The sequence below is a fragment of the Crocuta crocuta genome, unplaced genomic scaffold (assembly GCF_008692635.1).
Source record: "Crocuta crocuta isolate KB4526 unplaced genomic scaffold, BGI_CrCroc_1.0 scaffold236, whole genome shotgun sequence".
In the NCBI taxonomy this organism is placed as follows: Eukaryota; Metazoa; Chordata; class Mammalia; order Carnivora; family Hyaenidae; genus Crocuta; species Crocuta crocuta.
Window position 1 is genome coordinate 587,748 of NW_027530998.1, and position 20,180 is coordinate 607,927.

The 20,180-nt window shown below is 36.3% G+C and overlaps 1 protein-coding gene across 3 annotated transcripts in view; it reads left to right on the forward strand.

The window, feature by feature from the left end:
* Nucleotides 1–20,180, forward strand: part of MRPL1 (mitochondrial ribosomal protein L1) — a 137,488-nt gene that overhangs the window by 58,782 nt on the left and 58,526 nt on the right. For all 3 annotated transcript variants that reach the window (XM_077770547.1, XM_077770548.1, XM_077770549.1), the window contains 4 exons: nucleotides 7,037–7,295; nucleotides 10,431–10,514; nucleotides 12,407–12,478; nucleotides 15,119–15,230. In XM_077770547.1, the coding sequence (XP_077626673.1) occupies nucleotides 7,037–7,295; nucleotides 10,431–10,514; nucleotides 12,407–12,478; nucleotides 15,119–15,230 (527 nt within the window). The remainder of the gene's footprint in view (nucleotides 1–7,036; nucleotides 7,296–10,430; nucleotides 10,515–12,406; nucleotides 12,479–15,118; nucleotides 15,231–20,180) is intronic.

Here is a 20,180-nt window from a genome sequence, read left to right on the forward strand (position 1 = left end):
GTCTCTCTTCATACTCTTGCCCCTCCCCTAGTATAGATTGCTGTTGCTTATTAGTACCTGCTAGTCTGGTGATGGGTGCAGGAGGGATTTTCTGTTTTCCAGATCCAGCCTTTTGCTTCCGTAGACCCAGTGTGGCCAGACCTTGGGAATGGGGTTTTCTCAGTATTTCTGTCCCTTCTCCCCATATTTATTTACTGCATCTTGTGCCAGTGTCCAGGCCCTTCCCCAGCTTTACTGTACTGGTGAGGATACTGTGCTCAGGACCATTTCTTGACCTACCCCTAAGGGTAGAAGTTCTTTCTTCTCCCTACACACCTGTGCCCTACATGTTTTCAGGGTTACATGTCTGTCTGGCAGCAGTGGCTAACTCTGTGTCTGGGGAAAGCTTCCTAGTATCTAGCCTGCTCCAGTCTTTCCTAGGAGCATCTAGTGGAGGTCTGTGGAAAAGACCTACAAATTGAGTGTGAACTCCCCTTGTGTGCAGATTTCCTAGGGAGTTTCTAGTAGTCTTAAAATTGTAGCTGATTTTTTTTCTTACTTGCTTTCCTTCTTCTATACTCTGCCATGGGTGAGAGTGTCCTGAGTATGCATAAGGAGTGGGCGTGGGGAATGTGGGCGGATTCTCCTTGGCTTTCAGGCTACTTGTTTGCCTTGTGATCTCAGCTTTGTGATGCATTCATGAAAAGCCATGATTTTACCCAACTCTCTTATTGTTAATACTCTTTCCAGTTTTAAATTTTATTAAAACATTTCTTTAATGTTTGTTTATTCTTGAGAGATAGAGACAGTGCATTAGCAGAGGAGGGGCAGAGAGAGACAGAGGAAGACACAATCCAAAGCAGGCCCCAGGCTCTGAGCTGTCAGCAGCACAGGGCCTGATGTGTGGCTCAAACAAACCGTGAGATCATGACCTGAGCTGAAGTCAGACACCCAACCAAGTCACCCGGGCGTCCCTCCAGTTTTTACTTTTTAATTTTCATTTGTTTATATTATTATTGACTGGGTTTTATTCATTTGGTTTTCATATTGTAAGTAAGCATAAGCAAAATTTCTGCATTTAGTTTCATGAATAAACCAGTGTCAGAGATATCGTGAATTTATTTACAGGATTACACTGAGAAATAAGATGGCCAGATGTTTGCATTCCATTAATAATTACATTCTCTGGGCATTTTGTCGTTAGTTCTGTTTAGTTCAGTGTAGTTTGACAGAAGTTGTGTATCACCATGTCCCCCAAATCCCATCCCCCAATTCCTCAATGTAAAGGTTTTTTTTAGCCTTGAAGGGACTTGGATCTCTGGGGTCACAGATGTCCAGAGGTCTTGAAGTGAGCTTTATTACAGCACTGATTTTTTTCTCATTTTATTTGAGTATGACCATGGAATTATTTTTTCTTTTATGCTTTCGGAGTTAAGGGACAGATGAGGCAGGGGGAGAGTTATTACCTGAGTAGTCTGTTATTACTCATTTAATGCATGTGGTTGAGGTACCAAGGGAACTGCAGCTAAATTCTCTTTGATTCAGACTGCCAGGTATTTCTCCCTCACCTGACAAAAACCTTTTTAGTACGATTTATTTTTATTCCCCAAGAATCATAGTATTTAAGCTCTCTTGATAGGGCCTTACATTTGCATGAACAGCAGAGTTCTTTTGTATGTGATTCTAATGAGTAAAGAGAGCCATTTTTTGAAGGGTCATGGAAAACTGGCAGCTGGTCTATAATAATTAATTATTTACAGATTTGGTTCAATTGTGTGTGTTTTTAATTTTGGAAGAAAGTGTTTTTTTAGAGTCCTATTTGATCTGTGTTATAATGTATTATGCTTCCCTCCCCCATTTAATTAAAACCGTGTTCTAGGGTGCCTGGGTAGCTCAGAGCATCCAACTCTTCATTTCAGTTCGGGTCATGATCCCAGGGTTGTGGGATCCAACCAGCCCTGTGTCTAGCTCTATGCTCAGAAAGTGATTCTCTCTCTCTCTCTCCCTCTGCCCCTCTCATCTGCTTGTGTGCTCTCTCTCTAAAATAAAATAAATCTTAAAAAAAAAAAAATAGGGGCATCTGTGTGGCTCAGTTAATTAATCACCTGACTCTTGATTTTGGCTCAGGTCAAGATCTCACAGTTGGTGAATTTGAGCCCCACATCGGGCTCCATGATAGGATTCTCTCCTCTCTCTGCCCCTCTCCAGCTCATGCACATGCTCTCTCTCTCTCTCACTCTCAAAAATAAATAAATGAACATTAAAAAACAGAACAAAACTGTGTTCCCATTTGTAACTTAAAAATATTTTTCCTGAACCACTTCAAATATTTTGTGAGACAGGGATCAAAGTAGAAATCAGTAGGGGTGCCTGGTGCTTCAGTTGGTTAAACGTCTGACTTTTGGACTTTTGGGCCTGCTTTGGATTCTGTGTCTCCCTCTCTCTCTGTCCCTCTCCCTCTCTCACTCTGTCCCTCTCTTTCTCAAAAATAAACAAAAATAAACTTTTTTAAAAGTTAAAAAAGAGTATAAGTAAATTGTTGTATACTCTCAACTCAGTTTCTTTATGTATCAGACTTCTCTTGAGTTTTGCAAATATTTATTAATTTAAGAATCATATTTCAGTCCTTGGGAATTTGATTTTAATTGCAATTTGAATGGACAGGTTCAGCCATGATTACAAATTTATTGGTGAAATCAACATTTATGTAAAGTAAATCTATAGGTTACAGCTAGGACATTTATTTGTTTTGTTTATTTTAGATGGAGATTTATTTTATTACCAAAACAGATGCTCTCAGGGCCTCTGGGTGGCTCAGTTGGTTAAACATCTGGCTTTTGGTCTTGGCTCAGGTTGTGGTCACACAGTTTGTGGGTTTGGGCCCCAGTGCACTGGCAGCATAGAGCCTGCTTGGGATTCCGTCTCTCCCTCTTTCTCTCTCAAAATAAATAAATAAACTTTAAAAAAAAAAAAAAAGCATCTTCTCCAGGCTCCTTCTCTTATTGGCCTCCCTGTTCTTTTACTAAATATAAAATAAAAATGTGATTTCTCTAGTTTGGAAGGTTCAGAATTTTGTGGGCTACTTCCAAAGTAGCTGTTGAGGTGTGTTGCATGCATCCTCCTGGGCACCTGCTTAGACTTGTTGTCATCAGTCCAGAAGAACACCTGTGTCCCATTAAAAATGAGTATTATCATTATCTGCTATTCTGTTGAATTGCTTGTTAGCTGGGAGGATGCTGTTAGTTGTGGTAATAAGGATTCATTGAGTGCTAAAGGTGAAAATGGAATTATATATTGAATTGGATTTTTAGTTTCTTTTTTCTTTTTTTTAATGTTTATTTTTGAGAAAAAGAGAGAAAGAGAGAGACTGAGCGAGCGAGGGGCAGAGAGGGGGGAGAGAGAATCCCAAGCAGGCTCTGCACTGAGAGCGTGGAGATTGGTGCAGGGCTCAGATTCACAAAGTGTGAGATCATGACCTAGGTCAAAATCAAGAGTCAGTGGCTTAACTGACTGAGCCACTAAGGCACGCCTAGTTTCTTAAAAAATAAATAAATAATAAATAAATAAAAAATTTACCATCATCTATTTCTTTCACATAAATTTTATAGGACCCCTTAATAGTTTTCTGTTGTGCCATAACAAATTACCACAAACTTTGTGGTTTAAAACATCCCAAATTTATTATCTTGCAGTTCTGTGGGTCAGGTCAGCCACAGATCTCACTGGGCTAAAATCAAGGTGCCAGCAGGGTTTCTTTCCTCTCTAGAGGCTCTCTGGGAAAATCTGTATTCTCTGTCCATTCCCACTTTTGAGAGGCTACCCACATTCCCTGGCTTGAGAGCCCCTCCCTCCATCTTCAAAGCTAGGAATGGCAGATTCCCTTTCATGCCCAAATTTCTTTTGTCACTTCCCATCACTGTCACATGCAAGTGGGAAAGGGGAAAGTTTCCCTGCTTTCAGGCACTTGTGTCATTAGATTGGATTCCCTGGATTATCTAGATAATCTCCCCATCTTGAAGTCTTAAGCACATCTGCTAAGTCCTTTTTGCCATGTAGATATAACATCTTTGAAAAGCCATTATTCTGCCTACCTCAGACCCAAATCTTTTTCTAGAATATTATTTAACTAAAGCTTTATGGTTAAAAGATTACACGTGTGATTTGAATTAAAGCTGAGATGTATATTATCTCTAGCTGTGTCTTTTTTTTCCTTTTTCTTAGCTTCAAACTCTTACCTGATATTACCTGTTGAACATATTTTCCTAGCTATTTTGTAAACACCTTCTTATCTTTTGTTATATATCAAACCACTCAAGGTTATTTATCATTGCCCACACATCAGTAGCTCAGGTGATTTAATCTCTGGATGGGTGTCTCTTATGACCTTGGCTGGGCTTGCTGCACATCTGTGAGTCTGCAGGTCAGCTGAGAATTGTCCAATCTAGCCTGGGGCTCTAGCCTGTTTCACATATCTCTCCTTTTCCTGCCTTTGGGCTAGCCCAGGCATGTTCTTATGAAAATGGCAGAAATACAAACATACAAGTAGAAACATATGAATCCTCTTTTTGGCCTAAGCTTAGAACAGAAAAACTGTCACTTTTGCATATTATATTGGCCACATTCGTCATATGGCCAGTTGAAGTGCTAGGAAATATGCTCTATCCCATTAAGTGGGAGGAATTGCAAAGTTACTCAGCAAAGGGACTTGATTGGAGAGAGGGGATAAAGAATTGAGGTCAATGATGCAACCAGCTCCACACCCAAACTGTCTGTTGCTCCAAACTGAACTCATCTCTCTGACTACTTTCCTCACAAGAAACTTGTTTTACTTTCATTTCTGGTCTTAGTGATACTGTTCTATGCCTAGTCACACAATCCAGAAACCTAAGAAGTATTCTAGAGTCTTCTCTTTCCCCCTTTCTTTTTCTGCATTATTTTCTTTGTGAATATCTAATCTCTTATCTTCAGCCTATTACCATCACTGCTCTGGAAACTGCCATATCTTCTTGGGAAGAAAGGGAAAGAATCATTTTTCTATTGTCTACAATCCAGCTTCCTTCAAATCCATCTCTAACACCATAGCGGGAATACTCTATACTGGAACTACAGATGTCACTCCTATTCTGTGGCTTCTTATTGTCTCTAGCAAAGGCCCTCTATCATCTTTGATGTTTTGTGCCTTCTGCTTTACCCTTTAGTTCAGGAGCCACTAAAATATGGCCAGTGGGCCCAAAAATCTGGTCTGCCATCTATTTTGGTATGGTTCATGAACTAGGAATGGTTCTTACATTTTTTTTAGTGACACATGAAAATTATGAAATTTAAGCCATTGTTCATAAATAAAGCTTTATTGGAACACATCTACACTCATTCATTCTTCAGTGTCTGTGATTGATTTCACATTACAGTGGCAGAATTGAGCCATTGAGATAAGTGACCATAAAATATTTGCTGACTGGTCCCTTACGGAAAAATTGTGGCCACTTTTGCTCTAGTCAGTTAGAATTTATAATAGCTTTCTGTATGTATTTATATTCTATTTCATGACTCAGTACTTTTATTATGTTGTTTCTTTGGCTAACTCTTTATTTTTTTATTTTTTAATTTAATTTTTCTCTTGCTACTTTTAATGTTCTTTTTTTTTAAGTTTATTTATTTGTTTTGGCAGAGAGAGAGAGAGAGAGAAAGAGAGAGCAGGCATAAGTAGGAGAGGGGCAGGGAGAGAGAATCCCAAGCAGGCTCCACACTGTCAGCACAGAGCCAGTCACAGGGCTTGAACTCATGAACCAGGAGATCATGACCTGAGTGGAAATCCAGAATTGGATGGTTAACTGTAATCCAGAGTTGGATGGTTAACCACCCAGGTGCCCCACTCTACTTTTTAAAATAATAGCTTTATTGAGATATAATTTACATACCATACAATTCGCCTATTTAAAGCGTACAGTTCAGTGGTCTTTAGTATATTCACACTTTTGCTGCCATCAACAGTGTCATTTTTAGAACATTTTGAAAACTTACAAAACCCCATGCCTGTTGTCATTTACTCCCCATTTCTCCAACTCACTCCCTCAGCATTGGACAAACACTAAATCTACTTTCAGTCTCTATGGATTTGTCCATTCTTGATGTTTCATGTAAATGAAACCATACAATATATGGTCTTTTATGACTGGCTTCTTTCACTGGCATAATGTTTTTAAAGTTGATGCTTATTGTAGCTTGTATCAATACTTCATTCCTTTTCACTGCTGATTGATATTTTATTGTATGGATATACCACATATATGCATCCATTCATCTGGGTTATTGGACATCTGGGTTGTTTTTACGTCTTGGCTGTTAGTAGTCCTGCTATGAACATTTGTGTACATTTTTTTGTGTGGTCATATGTTTTTGTCTTTCTTGGGAATATACTTGGGCTGATTCTTCCTAATCCTTCGAGAATTGATGTTAGGGTCATCTCTTCTAGCACCCTTCCCTAATTTACTAGGTTGGCTTAAATGTATTCCTTATGGCTCTGGTCCTGATAACACTGTCAGAGTACTTACCCATTGTATTGAAATTATCTGTTTGCATGTCTGTCTCCTCTACTTCTCTAAATTTCTGGAGAGCAGCCTCAGTGACTTATCTAACTTTGTATCATCTGCAAACAGTACAAAAGTTCACTTAATATTTGTTGAATTAGAAAACCTGTAAAGCAGTCTAAGCTTTTCAATGAAAGTAAACTTTAAAAAAATTAAAATAAACTTTATATTTTGTTATTTTTTCTGTCTTACATTCATTGACTTTAAAAAAAAATGTTTCTTGGGGTGCTTGGGAGGTTCAGTTGGTTGAGTGTACAGCATCTGCTCAGGTCATCGTCTCATGGTTTGTGGGTTCAAGCCCCACATTGGACTCTGTGCTGTCAGTGTGGGGCCCAGTTCGGATCTTCTGTCCCCCCCTACCCCTCCCCTGCCCATGCTCTCTCTGTCTCAAAAATAATAAATAAATATTTAAAAAATAATTTCTTAGACTATGTATTAAGTAACTGATCTTGAATTTATCTTTTTTAAAGGCCTGGAAAGAACACAAAAAAAGGTGTAAAAGACAAAGCATCAGATGAGAAAACAGATGAGATAGAAAAAATAAAATCCTATCCCTTTATGGAAGATGAACCAGAGGATGATGTCTACTTAAAGCGCTTATATCCAAGGCAGATACACGAGGTGGAAAAGGCTATTCAGTTACTTAAGAAATTTCAAATTCTAGACTTTACTAATCCAAAGCAAGGTGTTTATCTTGATTTGACACTGGATATGGCACTGGGGAAAAAGGTATGTAGACTCCATTAAAAAACATTTATTTGTGAACAGTGGCTGTATGAATTGCTGTTTCTTAATTTTTAAAGTTCCTTGTTCTGTGTAGTAATTTTTAGAAAATCTTATGCTCTTTCTATACTTCAGGATGAAAAATGTTTTGTTTTTATTTTCAAAATATAAAATATAATGTTGAACATACCCTGCAGAGTTGAACATGTATCTCCTATGCACCTGAAAATCACTGGGACAAATGGCAGTAAGTTTGTGTTAAAATTAATTGAGATATTACTATAACTTTGAGAAATGACTTAAGCTGCCTGGGCATCCTATTCCTTCACTGCAAATGAGAGTTTTGGATTAGCTCAGTTGCCTCAGGTGTTTTCCATTAAGTCCTGTGTTGAGACTAAGTTTGCATGGATGGGGTGTGCCAAGCCCCGCACTCTTGCTCCAGCGAAAACCTATCTGCATTGTTTATATGCAGTTCCATGGAAGACTTTTGTTCATAAAACTCTAAAAGTAGTAAAAATACTGAATTAGAGTTACATTCCATTACAGTTCTAAATTTTTTAAGTGTTTCATTTAAGAAATCTAATTTTCTTAGAAGCTATATTTTAATTTTTATTCCGAGGTTGTCTTTTTTTTGGTCAAACTGGAAGGTACAGGTTTTTAAATACAACTGAACAGCCTCAACAACAATAGTTGAGCACTTAGGAGGAGGAGTACAGTGTAGTGCTTAAGAGAATGGGCTCTGGAGTCAGATTACAGTACAGGTCAGAAGCCTGGGGTCACCACTTACTTGCTCTTTCTTTGACTTTGGGCTTCTGGTTTAACCTCTTCATATCTATTTTTCTGTCTCTTTATAAAGGGAGATAAAATGCGAGTTCATGCAGTTTTCTTTTTAATTTTTTTTTTGTCTTTATTTTGAGAGACAGAGACAGAGAGCGAGCGGGGGAGGGGCAGGGAGAGAGGGAGACACAGCCCATGGACTGTGAAATCATGACCTGAGATGAAGTCGGATGCTCAACCGACTGAGCCACCCCGAGGCGCCCCCATGCAGTTTTTAAGAGGTTTAAATTAAATAATGCATGTAAAGGACTTGTTAAGTGTTTAATAATCACAGTCAACATTTATGGAAACTTCCTGTGTACCAGCCACAATGCTAAGTGCTTTGCATGCATTTTCTCACTTAATCCTATAATAATCTCAAAAGAGGAAGCTGAGACATAGAAACTGAAGTAACTTCTTCTAGGTCACAGAGTAGAGGGTAGAGTTAGGATTTGAATCGAGGTCTGTCTCATCTCTTAGTTCTTACTTATTAGAAACAGTTTATACTAGCCATGCTGTAATTTTGTTTTATAACATAAGTTACTGTGCTTTTATTTTTAAAAAGTTGTAGTATCCAAGATGATCATTTTCTCAGTCAACCATTAATATATAGTGATGATTCACTTATATGCAGAGTTTTTTTGATAAATACAGTACAGTACTGTAAATATATTTTCTATTCCTTATTTTCCTAATAGCATTTTCTTTTCTCTAGTTTTGTTTGCTATAAGAATGCAATATATAATAAATATACATACCATACCAAATATGTGTTAGTTTACTATTTATGTTATGGGTAAGGCTTTTGGTCAACTGTAGGCTATTAATAGTTAAGTTTTGGGGAGTCAAGTTATATGCAGATTTTCAGTTATGTTGGAAGTCAGTGCCCTGAATCCCTGAGTTCTTCAAAGGTCAACTGTAGTTCATGATGAAGACTTTTAGGACCACAAGCTTCATTTCGTAAGTGAAAGCCACTTGTAAACTAGTAACATTGAAAGGGTACTGTTGTCTTCCTAAGACACTTTTTGTTTTTGATAGAGTGCTTGTACAACAAGCTAATATTCCCCCAGGGGGTGCTTTTATTGTGATTACTTACCATTAAAAAATTTACTAAAACCCTATTGTGACATGTTAATGGCAAAGGAATGCCAATCAATAAAACTGAGTCTGATAATAAAATATGCTCAAGAGTTTGTACCCTCTTGTCTGAAACTCCCCTCCCCCCAAATCCTCAGGTGGTTATCACTACTCAAAGTTTTGCTGAAAAGGTAATCTTTCAGTCAGTTTTAATTAGGGAACAACACCTTTTCTTGACCTTAAAATTGTACCAAACCTGTGGGCCTACAACTTGTTTCTGTTTGAATTCTCTCTGAGTGATATGTGCCACAGGGCTAGACAGGTCCTTGGCTAGATAACTAAACAAATTAGTTCAGAGGCCTTGTAGAATCTCCACCCATATCAGTGCATGCCCTTATGTGTTTTGGATTTTCCAGCTGACTTCCCAAATAGGTCTGAAAGTGCGGGGCAGTTTCAAAACAGTCCCACATAGAAGAGTCTTTCAGGCTTGGCAGTCTGTCTTAGATTTAGGGTTAATACCACGTAATTATTTAGAGCCAGTGGTGGAGATTAAGGATCTCCTATTGAGCAGATTAGCTGGATATTTTCTGTTGTCTACTATGCATAGCTATACTCCTGTCCTCCTTGATGGTGACAAAAAATTACATGTTCTTTTGAATTTAATTCAAGGTAGTAAACATTTATTGATATCCATCATGTAGAAAGCATTGTACTAGGAGCTCAGGAAGATATAGATATGCAAACACATCTCTTAATATATGAGCCACTGTGATGAATGATATAGAGATAGAAGCCAAGTGCTGTGGCAGTTTGGAGGGAGAGAAAGTGATTTAGATTTTCATTATGGTTTCTTACAAAACAGATATAGTCTCATTTTTTTTTTTAAATGTTTGTTTATTTTGAGAGAGAGAGTGAGAGAGGGGCAGACTGCAGGGGAGAGAGAATCCCAAGCAAGCACTGCACTGTCTGCACCAAGCCCAATGTGGGACTTGAACTCCCAAACTGTGATATCATGACCTGAGCTAAAATCAAAAGTCAAAACTCAATTGACTGAGCAACTCAGGTATCCTGAAATAAAGTCTCTATGCTTTAAATTATAATTTGTGAATAGTTCTGGATTAATTAAAGGACAGATGATAAAATTAAAATGTTGTAAATAAAACATCAGTTTTGTTTTTTATAGATGTGAGGTATAGAAAGAGCATAAATGAATTTTTCATAATTGTTTTTCCATTGTTGTCTTTTTAGAAAAAAGTGGAGCCATTTGCCAGTGTTCTCAGTTTTCCGTACCCGTTTGTTTCAGAAATCAATAAAGTTGCTGTATTTACAGGGGTGAGTAATCTTTGTCAACTTTTTATATCATTTAATATTTTTGACATATAATACTAATCAGTGAATCAACTGAATGAGTAGTCTATTTACACAGTCTTATTTTTTCCATTTGAGGTTGTGTCATTAGTTTCAGAAAGAGCTAAACTAGAACATTAATTTCATCATTATTAATCTATCACATTATGTTTCTCACAAGAAACTGAAGAGAAATAGAGAATTTATTCATCCTCCTTTCTCCTGGTTCCTACTCTTTTTTTTTTTTTTTTTTTTTAAATATTTTTATTTATTTCTAGGAGAGAGAGAGAGACAGCGTGAGCAGGGGAGGGTCAGAGAGAGAGGGAGTCACAGACTGAAACAGGCTCCAGGCTCCGAGCTGGCAGTCAGCACAGAGCCCGACGCGGGGCTCGAACCCACGAACCGCGAGATCATGACCCAAGCGAAAGTCGGACGTTCAACCGACTAAGCCACCCAGGCGCCCCTCCTGGTACCTACTCTAAGTTCTCTCCTCAAACAAAAACAATAAAATTATTATTATTTTTTAACAATAAATTTATTTTAAAGCAGTGAGTCCACTTAGTCCTGTGTAGACAAAGAAACCACACTTTTTCTTTCTTTTTAAAAAATTTTTTAAAAAAGTTTATTCATTTTTGAGAGACAGAGTGTGAACGGGGGAGGGGCAGAGAGAGAGGGAGACACAGAATCTGAAACAGGCTGCAGGCTCTGAGCTGTCAGCACAGAGTCCGATGTGGGGCTCGAACCCACAAACTGTGAGATCATGACCTGTGCCGAAGTAAGATGCTTAACCAACTGAGCCATCCAGGCCCCTCAAGAAACCACAGATTTAGAAATATCTAGTCTGGAAAGCCAGGAAACTCAAGCTTGTAACAAATAGTCATATGGCTCTTTGTCAATCTTCTTGTATTATAAAACATTTATTTGTAATGTATTTATGAATTTGTTTTGTAGAATGTTTTGATTATTCTTTATCTGCCTCACTTTCAAGGAAGAGATCTTTACTTTCTTTCCAGAAAAGTGTAGCCAAGAGCTGTCAGAATGCTACAAAACTTGAATAACTTAAGGGAGTGATACATTTTCACAGTAAAACCAAATGGCATAAACAGAACATATAGAAAGAAAATAACTGACACTGTATATTTTTCTTTTGGATTTTCAGACAATTGGCTAAATTTTTTAAGGTTTTATTTTAATTCCGGTTAGTTGACATACAATGTTATATTAGTTTCAGGTGTACAATATAGTTTTGATTCTATCATTTCTTAAGTAATTTTTCCTCTTCTATATTGGTTTGATAAGATGTCACCATTTAAATTAGCAAAACTAGATATATTTTAATCTTTTAGTTTTGAAAGATGATGTATTGAAGGCACTGAAGAGTTAAAAACATTTTTTTTGATGTTTTATTTTTGAGAGAAAGAGAGACAGAGTATGAGCAGGGTAGAGGCAGAGAGAGAGGGAGATACAGAATCTGAAGCTGGCTCCAGTCTGTGAGCTGTCAGCACAGAGCCTGACACGGGGCTTGAACTCACAAACCATGAGATCATGACTTGAGCCGAAGTTGGAGGCTTAACCTACTGAGCCACCCAGGTGCCCCAGAAGGCACTGAAGAGTTAGATTGGACCACTTGGTAGGTTCCTAATATGTCATTTCAATGTATTTCCTCATGTGTTAGTCAAGAAACACCTTAATCACCTACAAAGTAAACTTGTTCCAGATATAATATCTCTGATCCATCTGATCAACAGAGATGCATTTTTAATTAAGAGTAAAAACCACAGTTTTTACTTTGAAATGTGATATTATTTCTGACAAAATACTTGAGAGCAGACTGAATTTATTTAGAGACTGATGTTCAAACTATTGTATTTTGGTAGAATGCATCAGAGATTAAAATAGCAGAAGAAAATGGAGCTGCATTTGCCGGAGGAACTAATCTGATTCAGAAGGTACAGTGTTGCTTCATGTTCATTAGTTATGGAAGTTGTTCTGTTATCTTTGCCATCCGTTGATTTATTACATATGGAACAAAACCACTATGCTTATATCTTTTGATAAATGGTTAGTAAAGCTTTGTAGAGCAGGGAAAATTTTTCCTACTCTTCTTAGTCTCTTTAGCTAAGAAAAAACTATCCAGACACTCTGATATAAATTATGATTTACATTGTGATTTTTTTCCCCCTTGCTTCCTGTATATTTGTGACAGTTTTGTGGGTAGACTGGAAAGGGTAATATGATTCTTTGTGGTTTTGAATGTGAGATTTAAAATGAAATTTAAATGGTAGCACCTTGAATATCACTATTCATGATTTGAAGATCAAATATTTGTTTTCCTTCTTAGAGTGAAAAGTGTGATTAAATTTACAGATCACAAAGGATAGTGTCTGACCACTATGGTAATATGATACTTCTGATTACTGTTAACTTTTACTCCCCAACTGCTTCAGAGTGGTGTAGGCTCAGCAGGAGACCGCAAGTGGCTCTGTAGCCTGCCTGGAGAAAGTAAAGAATTTGTGGAGCCAGTTTGCAACCAGAACAACTTTTTTTTTTTTTTTTTTAAGAGGTGGGAAGAAGAGGCCCATTTACTTAAATTTGGGAGTTATTTCTGAAAATATAAGAGATTTTCTGTAACATTTTCTAAAATCTTCTCTTCTAAATTTAATCATCTAATATCTTTTGGTTTTAGAATAGGAGAAACTGATTTGAAAATTTATCTTCGTTCCATTTTCAGAGTTTGATTTTGGGAAAGTTTGAACTGGGCCCTTCCTTTGGGATGTACAGCAGTGCTTGTAGTTTGTTGTTTGGAATACATCCCAAGAGTATTCTAAGTGTGGTAGGGATACTGCATTAAAAAATATTTTTTTTTTTGCTTTCAATGTTTATTTTTGAGAGAGAGAGAGAGACAGAGTACAAGCAAGGAAGTAGCAGGGAGAGACACCGAGACACAGAATCTGAAGCAGGCTCCAGGCTTTGAGGTGTCAGCCCAGAGCCTGACACAAGGCTCGAATCGATGAACCGTGAGATCATGATCTGAGCTAAAGTCTGATGCTCAACTGACTGAGCAATCCAGGCACCCCTGGGATTCTGGATTTTTAAGAAGAGTCTCCAGAATGAATTTTGGGAGTAGCACTCAAGGAAAATACAAAGAGATTATACTTTCATGTACAGATTCTGAGTCAAAGTCAGAGGGTGGTACAGAGTTCTTTCTGATGGATCATAAGCCTTAACTTAATAAAATTATTAAAATTCTTTTAATTTTTAAAAATAATATCACAAATTCTTTGGAATTAGAGAGTAGAGCTTAGTTTCCAATACAGAAGGTCGTAGAGTAGAGATTTCACATGCAGCTCTTTGGCATTTCAAAATCACCTCTGCTTTCGTATTTCTATGAATGAGAGTCCTGGGTTCTGGACCTATATTACATGTGTTTAAAATTTGGGTCTGCTCTTTATAACTTCATAGACTGACTGGTCCTCCCTAAGCCCTCTGTTTCCTGTCTGGGATGTGTGGTCAATGTTAGTACTGGCCTTTTAAGGTTATTGTAAAGACTGGATGAACTAAATCATGTGATCTGTTTAGCAGAATGCTTGGCACATGTGCTAAGTGCTCCTTTAATGCAAGTTATTACTGTTAAGGGGACCACAGGAAGTTATTTAGGGAGTAAAGAATTTGTAAAAATAAGAATAGTAACAAGAAGATAAAATTCCAGAATCTGCTTAATTTTGCCACGGTTCAAGATTTTAGGGTTTACTGTGTAACCCCAAACCAAGACTTTGAATGACATATTGTGGTAAATATTATATGTAAAAGTAATCATTGGTAAAAATATTTATTGTCTAGGCAGTATTATTCTAAAAAGTTGTTTATTTTGTAATCAACTAAATGTTTAAATGGAGTATATTGTAGTGGTCTACTAATTAATTTGGATGTTCGTCTGAATTAATTAAAACTGTCTTTTAAAAATTAAATATTATTCTTTTTACTATTAAAATGAATTACAGTATAGATAAATTATAAGTGAATTTGTCTTCAACCAACCTATTCTTTTATTTTTAGTTATTGAAGGCAAATAGAATTTTAGTTTCAGTTCTTTGTGAAAATAATTATAGATTAGTTTTTTTGATGCTCTAAATTTAGGAAAGCAGTGTGGTTGCTAGTGGTTATTTGAGTGGTTATTAATTTTACATGTGATATATTACAGAATTTTCAGCATTGTTTCCTCAGCTTTAATGGACATATGAATTCAATTTTGTAGGATTATATGAGCCATGTATACATCATTCCTACCTTCTAGTTTATTACACTTTTGCTTAAGAATTAAACCCAGTAAATGCTTTTTTTTCTTTTCTTCTCTTTCTTTTTTTCTTTAAAGGATGTGACTATTTTTAAAAAAGAACATCAGAAAATGTTTTGGTTCTAATGTTTTTCATAACTGGTAAATGTGTCTGTGGGATCTTTGTGTTTGAAGAAAAGAATTTTGCTTAATGTCTGCTTTCTAAAGCATAGGGAAATTACTACATTATACTTTATTTTTAGAAAGATAAAGCTTTTCATATAATCTAAGGTTATCTTTTTCCCCTGAATTTCAGATTTTGGATGATGAAATTCAATCAGACTTTTATGTAGCTGTTCCAGAAATAATGCCTGAGCTTAATCCATTAAAGAAGAAACTGAAAAAAAGATTTCCAAAACTAACTAGAAGTAAGGGAGAATTTTTTTTTTATTGTTTTATGCTGTCAACAACTTTCTAATATGTATGTTATAAACCAAAATTGCTAATATATACATAGAGTAAATTATATGTTTTGGTATTTGAATTTCATGTTATGTAAGAATATGTGGATTTGATTTTTTTTCCTTTGGCATTAGTGTTGGTAATCTAATAATTTGAAAACCTAGTTACTTTGTAATACCAGTTCTTTAAGTTTGGGCCATATTGAAGTTTGAAATTATTGGCACATACTTCCCACTGGGTATATTATCATTATACCAGTTTATACCTCTTTATCAATATAGTATGTGTACTCATTTATGGCAGCATTCTCTCTCTCTCTGTCTCTCTCCATTTATATACATACATATATATATAAATGCTTACTGTGTGCATGACTCTGCTGATGTTTCCCTTAAAGAACTTTCCCCTCATGGATATTTCCCCCTTATGAAATTTAGTGAGAGGTAATGTTGCTCCATACATAGCCATATGTGCAGTATTGTATGATAAATTCACAAGGTACCAAAGGTGTTCAGTCCAGGAGGAATTTACATAGAAGTGGGGAAATCAGAGAAGACATGCTGAAGGAGCTAACATTTAAACTATAACTTGAGAGGCATCTGGGTGGCTCCATCAGTTAAGCGTCTGACTCGATCTCAGCTAAAGTCATGAAATCACAGTTCCTGAGTTCAGGCCCTGCGTCAGGCTCTGCACTGACAATGTGGAGCCTGCTTGGAGTTCTCTCTCCTTCTCTGTCTGCCTCTACCCCACTTGTGCTTGCTCTCTCTCTCTCTCTCTGTCTCTCTCTCTCTCAAAATAAATAAATTAATTAAAAACAAAACAAAACAAAACTCTTTGACTTGAGAGGCGCCTGGTTGGTACCTGGCTGTGCATGACTCTTGATCTCAGGGTTGTGAATTCAGGCCCCACACTGGGTGTAAATATTACTTAAAAATAAAAATAAAATCTTAAAAAATAAACTACAACTTCAAACGGGTGGCTGGGTGAATCAGTCGGTAGAACATGTGACTCTTGATCTCAGGATTGTGAATTAAAGTCCCACCGTGGACATGGTGCCTACTTAAAAAAAAACAAACAGAAACTATACCTTGAATAATTGGATGAATAGATTAAGGGGAATATTATTTTAAATAAAAAGAATCTATTAATCATATACATTGAAGTAAGTCAGATATTATTTAGGCCATGTACATGAAAAATCAGTTAGTTCCCTTTGGCTTACAGTGAATAGTACCTGTACATTGAATGAAAGAGAATAATGGGAAATTATAGTGGAAAGGAAGATTGGTATCATATTGAGAAGGATCTTTTTTTATTTTAGAGTTTTATTTGAGGAATCCCTACACCAAACATGGGGCTCAAACTCATGGCCCCAGGATCAAGAGTCACATACTGTTTTGACTGAGCCAGCCAGGAGCCCTGAGAAGGATCTTGAATAAGATCCTAATAAGCTTGGAGTTTTATTCTGTATTTAGCAAGAATCCCTTAGAAGTTTTTAACATGAGGAGTTCCTTAAAACTTTAATAATCTAACGAGAGTTTGTAAGATATATTGGCATGAATCAAAACTAGACGTTGGGAGACCAGTTTAGGCACAATTGCCAGAGACTAATAAAGGTAATGTTTAAAGTCTTCATAATGAGACTGGAGTAAGGAGACAAATGTCAAAGACACTAGGTCTTTGTGCTAATAGTTAGGAATGAACAATTTGAGGGGGAGAAATGGAGGAGTCAAATGATGGTGAAGTGTTGAAGTCTTGGGATCTTCTAATAAGTTGATATTAATGGAAACGGAATAGATTTGGGAAGAAAATTGAGTTCATTTTCTTACATGGTTCGTTTTAGGTGTGCTGGAGTTTGGATAAAATTTTATAGTGTAAACAGAACAAATATTTTAAAATTGTTTTAGTAGACTATTCAAGTTCCAATTCAAGTTGAACTAAAGTATTCTTCTAAAAGTCATCATACATGAACGACTAACACTTACCTGATTTATAGATCATGTTCAGTACTGTAAGCAAATTCAAATGGACTCTCCAATTCTTTTCTTGTCCTAGAGTTTTGTTTGTTTATGTTTGGTAACTTGCATTGAATAACACATCCTTATTGGATATTGGACTGAGTTTGGTGGTTTTTATTAGGAATATCCATTACAGTAGTGTTTGTTGTCATGGAATCAGACTTCTTTCCTAACTTGAAACTCAACATTATTTTAAAATTTAAACCAGAATTATAGTTGAATTTGATGAAAATATTTCTTCATATTTTTTGTAGTTTCTAATTAAATTCAAGCTCACTAAACCAAACATACTAAATATAGTTAATTAAAATTGAAACTGGATACCAAATATATCAGTATCCAGCCATCTCCTTGCTTTGCATAGTGAACTCATTTTTCACAGAAATTAATTTTGTCACCTTTGCTACTTTATCCATTTTCTGAATAATCCTTTTGGCTCCTATTTTCTTTATTCTTTAGCCTTGGTTTTTTTTTTTTTAAATACCATTTGCATTATAAAACTTGAGACTATTGTTTTGTAGCCTGGAAAGTTTTCAAATACCTTATTTATTTCAAATAAGAACAGTGTCCCTAATGTTTATTTTGGGGCACCTGGGTGACTCAGTTGGTTAAGCGTCCCACTTTGGCTCAAGTCATGATCTTGTGGTTTGTGGGTTCGAGCCCCGCGTTGGACTCTGTGCTGACAGCTAGCTCAGAGCCTGGAGCCTGTTTCAGATTCTGTGTCTCGCTCTTTCTCTGCCCTTTCTTCACTCGTGCTCTGTCTCTCTCTCTCTAAAAAATAAATAAAAACATTATAAAATGTTTATTTGTATTAATCGACTTTATTTCTAGTTTCATAATGAGTCATAGCTTTTGTATACCATGGTCACATTTTCTAGATATTTAGCCCCCACTTCCATTTGCTTAAACAAAGCATCTTGAAAAAAATAGACCTCCTTCTCTAACCTTTTCTTTTCACTCCCGCCCTGCCCCTCCGCCCTTCCAGGATCTGTTTAACAGTACTGGCAAAACATTTGTGTTCTTTAACCATGAAGACAAACGATTAACCTGTCAAAAATGTTAAAATGGAATACACCAGATGTGCATTAGAACAAATGAGGCTTGTATTATGCATTTTCAGAGCTTATTCCTATTCTCCTTGTTTAGGAGCATTTGCTTCCCCTTATATCCAACAAAAGACTTTAGGGTAAAATAGAATTACGTTTTGAGCAAATGGATGAAATTAAAAAACAAACAAACAAGTCTCTGCAGCTGAGCTCATTAGTTTCCCATTTTGTCTTACATTTTGTTTTACAAAGGGAGTGGGTGTAACTGCCTTGCCTGGATTGAGTGTGCACATTTTGCAGCATGTTTAATCCTGCATTTTTATTCATTTTATTTTAATTGCTTACGTAACTGTAGGCAAGTTCTCTATTTTTCAAATGCACATTTGGCTTCTTTTCCTAGTATTCTTTCCTTAAAAAAACAATTTAAGACTTGCTTTTTAAATTTCTTGAAGAAATTGGGCTTCATTTTGCTTGTCAACAACCTTTTTTCCCCCAATGTAAGTGTCCTCTGAAATTCTTACATCTCTAATATAGATCTGTTTTATTGATATTTTAGATTTTTTATTAACCAATTTTTTAGCACTTACTAGATAAAAATATAAGTATGAAAAATATCTTGATTTAGTGGAATTAGTTTTTTATTATGTATATTAATGCATGGTGGCTATTGTGGTATATATGGAAACAGATGAGTTCTTTTTTTTTTAATTTTTAAAAAATTGATTTTGAGAGAGTGAGCACGTATGACCAGAGGAGGGTCAGAGAGAGGGGGAGAGAGGATCAGAAATAGTTGAATTCTTTTAAACTATGCTAAGTTAATAGCAGGTAGATGGAAAAGGGACATGATTAGGAAATTGGATTCACTAATGTGTATTCCTCTTAATACATTGCTCTTAGAATTGAACATCAGTGATCCAGTTGGAGTCTTGACAAAAGATTATTGCAGCAGACTTGTCCAAAGAGTATTCACATATACTGAGTAGGACACTGTTTTCTGTATGAACATTGGTGTTGTATCATATTTGAGAATAGTGGATGTAAACTTATTGAAACCTAATAGGATGTATTTTTAACTCATAGAGTGACATGCTGTACTTAAGAGTACAGCATGCATTATCAAAACACTTAGAACTCTTTGGTTAAATGAAGAAAAATGCTAAGATTGAGAGAATTTTTGTCCAGTAATGAATTTGAAATTTTTCAGTATTTCTCCCCTCATGTATTAGTTTAAAAACTATTGGGGCACCTGGGTGGCTCAGTCAGTTAAGGGTCTGACTTCAGCTCAGGTCATGATCTCCATGATCTCGCGGTCAGTAGGTTTGAGCTCCGTGTCGGGCTCTGTGCTGACAGCTCAGAGCCTGGACAGGCCTGTTTCAGATTCTGTGTCTCTCTCTCTCTCTCTGCCCCTCCCCAGTTCATGCTCTGTCTCTCTCTGTCTCAAAAATAAATAAACATTAAAAAAAAAAAACTATGTGTGAAAGACTCCAGTGATGATTAGGAATAATTATAATTACTATAGATTAATTCTTGATATATTACAGCTGGTTCTATTACTCTTTCATTTACTTTACTCTAGCCTCCTTGCCCTTCCTCACACACACTGAATGTTCTCCCTTCTCTGGTCTTAGGACTTATGGGCCCATTTGTCTGTAATGCTCTTTGCTTATTTGCCTGGCTCACTTTCTCATTCAAATATCACCTAAATAGAGAGGCCCTCCATGACTGTCCTATAGAAACTATTATCCCCTACTTCCCATTATCACTGTACTTTTCATTATTGCAGGTTTATATGTTTTTAGGACATCACTCTTAGTAGCATTTTTATTTTGTTTTTGCTGTTACAATATCATTG